General features: G+C 39.4%; 1 protein-coding gene across 1 annotated transcript; it reads left to right on the top strand.

The window, feature by feature from the left end:
- The first annotated feature begins 6280 nt into the window (after window positions 1-6280).
- IFNG (interferon gamma) lies at window positions 6281-10426 on the top strand. The gene is made up of 4 exons (XM_015855753.2): window positions 6281-6478; window positions 8349-8417; window positions 8771-8950; window positions 9562-10426. Exons 1-4 carry the CDS (start codon window positions 6356-6358, stop codon window positions 9682-9684), a joined length of 495 nt encoding a protein of 164 aa, XP_015711239.1. The 5' UTR covers window positions 6281-6355; the 3' UTR covers window positions 9685-10426.
- The last annotated feature ends 897 nt before the right edge of the window (window positions 10427-11323 follow it).

Below are 11323 nucleotides of genomic sequence, written 5' to 3'. Positions count from 1 at the left end.
TGGATAACAGATTTTTATTAGGAGGTGGCTATGTGAAAATACTCCAAGCTGTAGAAGTATGAAATAAAAACCTGTGCCGTTTCACTGTCATTGCCTTCTATGCTGCCATTATTATTTTCCATACTTCATTACAAGAAAAAATACATTTTAGAACTGCATCTGCCTTTCTCATGGCTGTTTCCTGTTAGTAATTCAGAAAATTTTTATCATGCATATATGCAGACTGTGGGGTGTCTTTCTTTCGGAGAGCTGGAAAGAAGTTTGCATCAACCTCTACCAAAGCACGAGGAACAAGGAGGACCCTTCAGCGCCCATTATATATCAGTGTTCTTGAGCAATCAGCACTATCACAACTTTTGTTGTAGGTCCCCCTTTCTAACCTCAGAATTCCTTACACACCTCAGTTCTTTCAAAGAATGGGAGGGAAGACAGCACTGTGCTTGTTTTAAATGTATTGTAATCTCTGTATTTCTCTAGAAAAATACTTTAATTCTGTTTCTGAATTTTGCTATTGCTTGGCCTAGAAAAAAGAGGATATATTCTCAAGGCAAAAACCAGGCAATGCAGGAACTTGAATTCCTCTTCTTACAGGGTGGATGAGTACTCGGACCATGAGGGGACAGTTATTTCCTCTTACTAATTCAGAAAGCCATCATCGGTGTTTCGTGGGGAACGGCTTTCCCATCTCATAAACTTCTTTCAGCCCACATGGGGTTACCAAATTGAAATTCTGAAGGGAAGTATGAAGCAAAAGTCTTGTGTTATTCAAGGTACCATGTTTCTAACTTATTTTACCTCACACTCTAATCGCTTAAAATAGTAACCATAAGTTAATTATATAGCTGGACATCTCTCTTTCTGGATATCTGTCACTGCTGGGTGTTAGTTTCCTCCTCTTTCCCTTTCTTTGAAAGACTCATCAGCTAATGTGTGCAACAAATTTTGTGACAAAAATAAGACACCTATGATACATTTTTTTTCTCGATGCCAACTGTGCGCAGCCAGGAACATGAGCCCAAAGTATCTTCTTTGTGATGTATTCCAGAATGGTACAATCAGGTTTTCTCATACTCTGAAGCAACATATCTAAAAAGTAACTGGAATGTGCAGAATATAATATTTGATTAGAAAATCAAAATTTTCTCTCCAAAATAATAAAAAGATTAACTTATGGAGCCTTTTTCTATTTCTTTCTTTCTTTCTTTCTTTCTTTCTTTCTTTCTTTCTTTCTTTCTTTCTTTCTTTCTTTCTTTCTTTCTTTCTTTCTTTCTTTCTTTCTTTCTTTCTTTCTTTCTTTCTTTCTTTCTTTCTTTCTTTCTTCCTTTCTTCCTTTCTTCCTTTCTTCCTTTCTTCCTTTCTTCCTTTCTTCCTTTCTTCCTTTCTTCCTTTCTTCCTTTCTTCCTTTCTTCCTTTCTTTCTTTCTTTCTTTCTTTCTTTCTTTCTTTCTTTCTTTCTTTCTTTCTTTCTTTCTTTCTTTCTTTCTTTCTTTCTTTCTTTCTTTCTTTCTTTCTTTCTTTCTTTCTTTCTTTCTTTCTTTCTTTCTTTCTTTCTTTCTTTCTCTCTCTCTTTCTTTCTTTCTCTCAGTGGTGGAGATGAATGTTAGTCTTTCAGTGTGTTCACAAGAGCTAGTTACAAAGTCATGAAATCTGATTGCCAAGACATTCTCTTTGCAGATAGATAGCTTTACAATGAATAATAATATTTAGTAATTATGTAGTGCTGGTATAAAGTGTGTAAAACTTCAATCACTTAGACCACTTACTGCTACAAAACATTGTGAAGGAAGAACAGAAGAAACTACATCTACATTATAGGAAAGTAAAGCAAAGAATGAAGTGTTATGCAAGGTCAGAATGGATTTTCCAGCCCTGTGCTGCTTTCCTTGTGCAGTGGTAATAGAAAGAGATACTGAGTTTTAGAGAAATGAAAGTCTGTCAGAGATCTGGGCTATTAAGTGTAGTTCCTTTGTAACTACTTAGTACACTGAAGAGTTCACTTAAAATAAAAAATGAAAGGAAAAAACTTCAGTCAGTGGTCACAGTGAAATCTGACATGACTGTGCAAGGAAATAATTGGGTAAGTGAGGCAAGGCATTGCCTGAACCAAAGGGTATAAAACCTCAACTTTGCATGAAGAATCGGAAGATTTCCAGGCAGCAAAATGAAAAAATGCTTCGGTTTCATTTCCTATTGCTTTTGGAAGAGATGACAGTCCAGCTGTAACTGTTGAGCTACACACAAAGACCATTCCAATTACATGTGGTACAAGACTTTTCAGTACTATTCTGGCATGTCTTTTACCTAGATAAAGCTAGTGCTCAGGTAAAGATCTTTTTATAAGTAGCAAGCATTTACTCCCATCCAGAATGTGCTCAGAACACACGTATCAAGGAAGACAGTTAAAGAACTCTATGGTCTCTATAAGCCCTTGTCTCTGTCTAGAAGAGGGGAGATATTTGCAGGATATTCCATTATGTATGTAACGGTGCTATTAGCTCAGGAGAGGCAATGTAGAGGAAATGTCATTTCTTGAGCTTTCCTCCCAACTTCATTGCTCGCTGTTCTTGGTCAAAAAGAGAGGCATGAGACACGGAGACCTGTTTGGATACATTGTGTGGCAACATGAAACAAACCAGCTGGAAGGAAAGCAAAACCCCTGGGACTGGAGGGCTCTCGCCTTCTGACCACCTAATCCAGGCTGTTGCTTAGTTTCAAGTTGATTTGGAGAGGTGATGGCGTGTGCTAATAGAAAAGAAATTCATGATAAAAGCACATAAATATTAACACGGCACAACTTATTCAAATGTAAAGAATTTTTATGTTAGAATACATTTTCTGTCCTGTCAGCAGATTATGCATTTACCATAGAATATTCAAATGTTTCTCTGATCATTGAAACGTAGTGACGAATGGAAGTACTGAAATAGGAATATAACTTTGAACAAGGCTGGTACCTGGAAGTCATACCTGAACTCAGAAGATAGCAGATAGCATGACAAAACTGTATGCCATGGATTTCTTCTTTGCTATTGTTTCTCAATCTATTGTCTCAGTTTATGATATAATATTCATGGTGATGCTTAGTGGGCAAAGGACCAGACTGAAACTGGAAGATATTGTCTGTGGTCCTAGATTTGCATTTCCTAGATGGCGAATGATCACGAACCATCACATTGCTCTCTGATTCCATTTTCTTACCTGCAAAATTAGATGTTTGTTTGATTGTGGTCTTCTCTGAAATGTGATCATAGAATCATTGAATCATAGAATCACCAAGGTTGGAAAAGACCTAAAAGATCATCCAGTCCAGCCATTTACCTATTACCAATAGCCCCCACTAAACCATGTCCCTCAACACAACATCCAGTCACTCCTTGAACACCCCCAGGATCGGTGACTCCACCACCTCCCTGGGCATTTCAGTGCCTGACCACCCTTTCTGAGAAGTAATGCTTCCTAATGTCCAGCCTGAATCTCCCCTGCCATAGCTTGAAACAGTTCCCTCTAGTCCTATCACTAATGACATGAGAGAAGAGGCTGACCCCAGCTCACTACAGCCTCCCTTCAGGAAGTTATAGAGGGCAATGACGTCTCCCCTGAGCCTCCTCTTCTCCAGGCTGAACATTCCCAGCTCCTTCAGCCTCTCCTCATATGGCCTGTGCTCCAGACCCCTCACCAGCTTTGTTGCCCTCCTCTGAACACATTCCAGGGCCTCAATGTCTTTCTTGCAGTGATGAGAATCCAGTAATGAAATCAGCTATATAAACCCCCAGAACTTCCAACCAGCATCTACAAAAGGTGCACTGGAAAAATCCTTTCTTTCTGGTATTTCTTACTCCTATTATTCTTAGAAGCTCAACTTAACATTTTGTTCAGTAATGGGAGATCAAAAGGAACTCTCCTGTGGATAAAAATGCACATTTGGTATGCTTAACACAGCAGTCTAACCTAATGCAGTGTAAGTATTTATCTGCGGAGGAAGGCAGCATCACTGACTTCAACTTTCATGTCCTGAAATTATACCTTTGCCTGATTGGTTCATTACAGCAATTAATTGCATTCAGTTATGTTATAATTTGTTTGAGTAAACGGTTCCAAACTGTTTACCCTCCTAGCAGTGTTTCTTTACACATACATAATTCAACAGAAAGCCATTATTCAAATTAAGACATGTGGCAAAAAAAAATTAGACTTGATGACCCAGTCCCTCTTACAGCTGTATGTTTCTGACAGTTTAAAGAGCCCCATATGTAAGAGGAATCACTTTCCATATGCTGTTGACATTTGTTTTCCAACGTTTTGCCAGGGAATCTCCCCATTGGCTCATGGCCAGTTGATATACTTCAGCACGTGTCTCTTGTCTTGTAAAGTTTTCTTAATTTTCCCATACATACAAACCCATGTTGAGCTGTGCCACAACACGCATTTTGTCCTTGCTTGGTTTACAAAACAATCCAGATATTTTCACATCACCGATAGAATCAAAGAATCATAGAATCACAGAACTCTTAGAGCTGGAAGAGACCTTTTAAGATCATCTAGTCCAACTTTCCTACAATGAACAAAGATGTACATAGCTAGGTCAGGCTGCACAGGGCCTGATCCAGCTTGGCCTTGATAGTCTGGTATTGCCATTGTGTTGCATGCGAGTTTGCTTTGTATTTCTGGCATGATGACTTTGATCTTTGTGCTGTGCTTTGAGGAGTCGTTGAATAGCCATATATAGCATTATCACCTCACCTCTATCGCAACACTTCTGACAGTTCAGTCCAAGTTCAAGCCAATAAGGATATTGTCTAGCATCAATACTGCAAATGTACTTACAGACATAAAATCAGTGCAACACTGTTTCTGTTGTGAGATGCATGCCATCTTGGTATGCTACGGTTCCCAGGGAGTTCTGCATGTAGATTTTGGGCCTGTCACCACTGATGGGATTTGCTTCTTCTGTTGGCAAAATGGCGATTCTCTGTTTGCAGTGGTCATTGCAGCCTAAACTTACCCTGTAGGATGGAGATCTTCTTTCAACCTGTGGATAAAACAACTATTAGCAGAATTACTGGCCATTTCTTGAGGTTGGAGGTACTGTCGAGTAAGGGGACAACTTCTTGTAAGGAACATTTGAAGACCCATCCAGGACTGTGCTGGGGAGCTCAAATCAGTCTTGCTGGTCACCACTTTGATTCCCTTCTGTTTCTCATGGACTACAGATATCCTCTGCTGAGGACTGTGTGAACTGAGCCCACGTTTTCCCCCTTCCTGATACTCTCTCTTTTGCTTTTTTCCTATGAGGTTCTTTTTCTTTTCCTCGTGAGTCTAGTACTCAACCTGCACACATTTACTACAGCCTGAAATTACTCTGACTTAATTGTAAAGCTCTGCACAGTGAGCTTTTTTTTTTATCTAATGATATTCCTCATAGCAGAGTTCAGTGCCTACACAAGAACCCCATCTCCAACAACCATCAACAGATGTGTTATAGGGGTCTGTACACACTTGGGGATCATCCTGTTTCTCTGATTTCTCTGGGCTTTTTAGAACAACATATTTCCCATACATAAATGAACTTAATACAGAGGTGAGAAATTTCAATCATTGTCAGACACAGATGAGTGCCTTGAATAGAAAATATCCTGCTTTTGGAGATAGTAGAAAATCATAGGGATATTTAATCTATCATTGCATCCATGCTGGAACCTCTTTTTCTCTAAGACTAGTTTGAAGTCGGGGGTAAATAATGAGAAAGTGCTAGAATAGACTTCAGACTATGGAAAGAATGAAAATAGTGTTTCATTAAAGGACAGCACTAAGGAGATTTAAAATTTAAAATGATTCTGATAGATGCCACAGAAGCCTCAGTGGTTACTTTAAAAGAATACCAGAAATGAGTTGACTGTTATATTGACCCTTTAACCACATGTGACGATTTTTCAGATAGCTTGTAAGAGTGTGCCTGAGCCACAAGGGATACTTCTCAATCAGTATCATAATTTCCCTCTTTTTCCCCACCACGGGTAAAAGAAACTTCAGAAATTGCCACGTAAATTTTACCCTCTGATGAACCACTGAAAAATTTTCCAGGACCATGCTTGAAGAAAGACACTTTCGAGGGATTCCCTCAACCAGCCCGTAGCAAAATCTTATCTAACACTATCTTGGTTAAATATACACAGCCAGTGATGACGAAATAAAAAATTTCAAGACCAGGTATAAATACCACTGTCAGGCAGATGAAGTTCACTTGTCTACTTTCTTCTAATAGAACACATAACTATTAGAAGCTGAAGCTCACTGAGCTTATATCTGCCATCTCCCAGAAGTTATCAGAGCAGTTGAACTGAGCCATCACCAAGAAGATGACTTGCCAGACTTACAACTTGTTTGTTCTGTCTGTCATCATGATCTATTATGGACATACTGCAAGTAGTCTAAATCTTGTTCAACTTCAAGATGATATAGACAAACTGAAAGCTGACTTTGTAAGTATTGCCTTCTACTGCATTTCTCTTCTTCTGCTTCTTGTGCTGTAGATACAAATGCAGTAGCACTGTAGAGCACTGCTTGTCCTAGGTCTCAGTGTATATCAGTATACAGTATATGATGATTATAGAATTATGTTTTCTGTTATATCTTTGTTATATCTTTTTTCTTTTTCTTTTTTCTTTTTTCTTTTTTTCCTTTTTACGACAATATGGTCAGTTTCTTGGGTTTTGTCAGCTTTTGGTCTCCCACAAGTATGATTCAATTTTTCTTTCAGTTTTTCATACTGTGACTGTTAATGCAGCAGTTTGTATTTATTAAAGGGATATTAAACCTTTCACAAGATCTTCTCCCAGCCCTATTCGCTTTTGAATTCATGACATATTTTATTACAAGAAATCCTAATGCAGTTTGTTATGAATGAATCAAGACTCCATTCTATTCAGATGCAATTTACTGCCACTTTTACAACCCTCCAGGCATCCTGATGTCTGTGACTATAGTCTGGTGTAGAAATGTTAAGTGATAGTACCTTTTTTTTCAGACAGAATTTTGATAACTTAATGACTGTAATAGTAATTCACCTGTCTTCAAGTAGGAAGCATTGAAGAATTTCACAGCTGACTGCAGCTGGGATTACTCATAGAGATAAGAGATCTACAATAGCGGCACTTCATCTTACTCTTTCATCTTAATATGCCGTTGGTTTTGTTTCTATTTTCTTTAATCACATGAAAGTCATAGCAAGAGTCTGCTCCTATTTCCAGCTCTGATTTTTCAGAATTTTGTGCATATGAAAGTTGAGATATAGTAGTCAAAGAATCACCTCAGAGACAGGGTGTAATACTTTATTATTCCAAATTGCTATGAGGCCAGATGTAGCATCAACCTTACATCCTAAATTCATCATTAGTGCAGCTAAGAGACATTCATACTAGAACATACATAACTTGGTCTGAGAGATCTTGAGTGGTGGTGAGCTCCTGGCAGAGAAATTAAAAGCTGCAGTCAGCAGCAGATGCTTGCCACTCTTCAGAGATGCAGAGTTGGCTTCAGCAAAGTGCTCAGCACCAGGAGCCTATCAGCTTGTCGGCTTACTGTCAGCCTGCAAGCTTTCCCATTACACTCACGGTATTTAAATTACCAAGCAGACGAAAAAGGAAATAGCAGCTGTTGTGTATAAAAAGAAAGACAAAACATAGAAAAGGAAATGATTAAGTTTGCCCTTCCTTGCTGGGAGAATTGTATTGTTTGTTTCCTAGAGCCTACCACAGTGTGTGGCTAACACCTGATGGTTAAACTCTGACCCTGCAAGCCTCTTGGTAGCCCACATATCCCCATACCATATGGTAGCCTCTTACATATCCCCATGTCTGACTGTGGGCTACTGGGCTATTCTCCAGTTTTACAAATGATAGTTTTATAGTATAGTTTTATTGCTAATTTCTCTTTGTTCCACATGAGATTTTACCGAGACAGGGTGAATTTGAGCCTAGAGGTGCTACCGGATCTGACAATGCCAAGCCAGCTGCTTGGCTTAATAATTTAGTTCTCAGCTGTCAATAACAAAACTGACAGAACAGTCGGTAAAATATGGTGGTAAAAGGCTCTGTTCTCATGAGCTGTATCAGAAGATTTAATTGCGAAGAAGACTAATGGGGTTTTTGTTGCTATATAGTCATCCAATGTGATTTAGTGCTTTAGATAATTCCTTTGCAAAGTAGCTCAGAAGCCAAAGCATTGCAATAATTACACATTAATGGTGCAAAAATCACTTCTGTGCTTTTTACTGTTAGTTAGAATGGAGAATACTATTTACCCTGTAATAAATAGTGTTTGTATAACAGATGCTTATGTTCTCTGTTGTAGAACTCAAGTCATTCAGATGTAGCTGATGGTGGACCTATTATTGTAGAGAAACTGAAGAATTGGACAGAGGTGAGTCAGAATCAGATGTGACAAAACATCTCATGTGCTCTGAAGGGCACTTCTGGTAAAAAGCAGCTTTGAGGCCAATGCAACCAGCCTGGGCAGAGAGAACATAAGCAGAGGTGGCTTCAGTAGCTTGGATATGAGAAATCAGCCTCCATAAAAATGCATCTCTTAAAGTTCAGTGTGCTTTGTGCTGCACCATGAATTTATCCTGAGGTACAGCCAAGCCCAGGAGATGACTTACAGCATCTTCTTTGTCATGCCATCACCAGTGGCAGAGGACCCTCGATTTTAGTTTCCTTCATTTTCCTCTCTATGGTCATTCACAGACCTTTCTTTTTGAATGTATTCTTCAACAGAGAAATGAAAAAAGGATCATACTGAGCCAGATTGTTTCAATGTACTTGGAAATGCTTGAAAACACTGACAAGTCAAAGCCGCACATTAAACACATATCTGAGGAGCTCTATACTCTGAAAAACAACCTTAATGATGGCACAAAGAAGGTGAAAGATATCATGGACCTGGCAAAGCTTCAGGTAAGGCTCTTTGTCTGCCTCCAAGGCACTCGTGACCTTGTGTTTTCCAGTTTAGAGTCCTGAAGCAGGGCAGCGTTGGTTTGGTAACATACCTGGTAACCCCTGGCTGGCTCCACTTGGGCTGGAAAGTATGATGTTTTCACTGGGGCTGCTGACCCTGGGCCTTGCCAGTGTCTGGCACAGAGGCACTGGCAGTTGCTCCTGGTGATTAGAAATCGGGTTGGGAAGTTGTGCCTGGCACATCTCTGTGGATTCTGGGTCACCCAGCTTGTTGGATGAATGCTTGCGGTGTGAGCCACCAACTTCTGCTGATCCCTGTGCTCTGGAGGAGCTGGCAGCTGGTGCGTACCGCAAGCGGTGTCACAAACCAGCAATGATCACAGAGTGCCTCTGTTGCACAGCATGTGCTTGGTGTGTTACACTGCAAAGTAACAGAGAAGGCAGAACACAAAAATCTGTGAAAAAGCGGTTCTTAGTTTCAGGAATCGGATGGTAGAATAACCGAAAGTTTCTCTTCTGTGTCATTAGCAGTTAAGCCTGAAGGGTGGAATCAGTAAATAAATATAGCTCTCAGTGTGACCTTTGTATTTTCTGTTTCTTGCCCAAAACAGATGAATGACTTGAGAATCCAGCGCAAAGCCGCGAATGAGCTGTTCAGCGTCTTACAGAAGCTGGTGGATCCTCCGAGTTCTAAAAGGAAAAGGAGCCAGTGTCTGAGGAGATGCAGTTGCTAATGGCATCTTATGACCTTTTGTGCTCACCTATTTTAAATTTGACAATGCACAATGTTTATTTTTTAATTTTTTTAAACTGAGCTTTTATATGTTTATTTATTAATATTTAAGTATTTTAAATAATTATTTATATTAAAATAAACAACAACAACAACAATGAAAGTATTTATACCTCCTACTGCTATGCAAGAAAAGATTTTGTCTTAAAATCCTGTCTATCTGCTGTATGTTTGTTGACCTGAAAATACTGAACGAGGTGATGTTTACCAAGTTTCTGTGTGGAAATACTGAATTGACGTTGATACTGTACTCAGGAAAGCCCATTCACATCTGCTCAGCTCTAAGCATATCTAAATCCAAATCATGGAAATAGATGAGCTTTAAGGTGAGAAAATGCTGAAGCACTTTTCTGAACTGGGATCTGGGTGGTTTATTGTTGATAATTATTATTATTATGCACTGAAGCAACTGAGAGGCCAGGATACTTGGCAGCTCCAGGAAATGTGACAAGTTCTATTGCACTGACTTAACTTCAATGCACTTACTATGAACGTCTCTGTACTTTTTTTTGTATTGAATCATCTAAGTGTCTCTGACATCAGTTTATTTATTTGGAAGTAGCAGTATGGAAGATTTTATCTCAAGGACTGTATTTTTATATTTGAGTATTATTTAACACTTTGGATTTCACAACGAAAGTTCCTTAACATTTGGATATTAAATAAAGAAAAGAAGAAATTAATTAAGTGTGCTTGTGCATTTATTCACCAGAATCTCTATGAAAAAGTAGAATTCCAGTTTTTCTTGATGTTGTCACAAAAGACAACCCTACACAGGTTGATGAAGGTTTCAGTTTCTTCACTCCACCCAAGGTCTGGGAATGGATTTGGATAGTCCCAGAGTCTTGGGCTTGAGGAGGGGAGTTTGTGGGACTTTCCAATTTTCGGGTTCCAAGGGTGCTACCAAATAAACAATCTAGGGGCAGACTGGCTGAGTTGACTGGGAACAGGGCAGGCTTTCTTTGGGATTCCTGCCAACATGAGACTTCTAGTTCATACCAAGCCAAATCTGTAAGCTGAAGCAGTAACACATCACCGTGACCAAAGTTTAGTTGCAATAAACCTAATGGGTTTCTCTGTAATTGTTGCAGCCTTTTCTACTCCCTTGTGCCCAGGTGTCTCCCCTGGTGTAAGACACCCTCATTCATGCCCCCATTTTAGTCATAACGAAGTGACTCAGTAATCCTGGAGACTTGAACTGATTTTGAAGGAAACAGCTGTTCTTGTTTGTATTCATCACAGCCATGTGCTTGCGACACACAAGTGATGTAATGCTGTGGGATTTCTCCAGTTCATGGACTATGCATGAGAAGCCTTTGTACACATTTAACATAAGCAGTGTATCTTTCTGTGTATGTGGTGTTACACGAGGTGTTTCTAAAAAGGGAACAAACAGCTGTCGTCCAGGGAAGCAAAGACAGATGCAGCAGCTTCTGCATGAAGGGAGGAAAAGGAACAAGTCCAAGTTTCATTAGGCACTAACAGTGAGACAGTGAGTCTCCCTGCTCCTCCTGCATAAATTTATAGCCAGAACCGGTTAGGATCTCAAAGGGAAATTCCCTGTTTTATCAGTCTACAAA

Source organism: Coturnix japonica, chromosome 1 (assembly GCF_054131305.1).
Source record: "Coturnix japonica strain WE chromosome 1, WE-NBRP24, whole genome shotgun sequence".
NCBI classification, from domain to species: Eukaryota; Metazoa; Chordata; class Aves; order Galliformes; family Phasianidae; genus Coturnix; species Coturnix japonica.
Note: the sequence above shows the minus strand (reverse complement) of the source record. Positions and strands in the feature narration are given on the sequence as shown.

Excerpts from the sequence above, each read along its gene's own strand:
- IFNG (XM_015855753.2), top strand. The coding sequence starts at position 6,356 with ATGACTTGCCAGACTTACAACTTGTTTGTTCTGTCTGTCATCATGATC. Across the intron at positions 6,479-8,348 it reads ACAAACTGAAAGCTGACTTT|AACTCAAGTCATTCAGATGT; the intron begins GTAAGTATTGCC and ends TCTCTGTTGTAG. Across the intron at positions 8,418-8,770 it reads AACTGAAGAATTGGACAGAG|AGAAATGAAAAAAGGATCAT; the intron begins GTGAGTCAGAAT and ends ATTCTTCAACAG.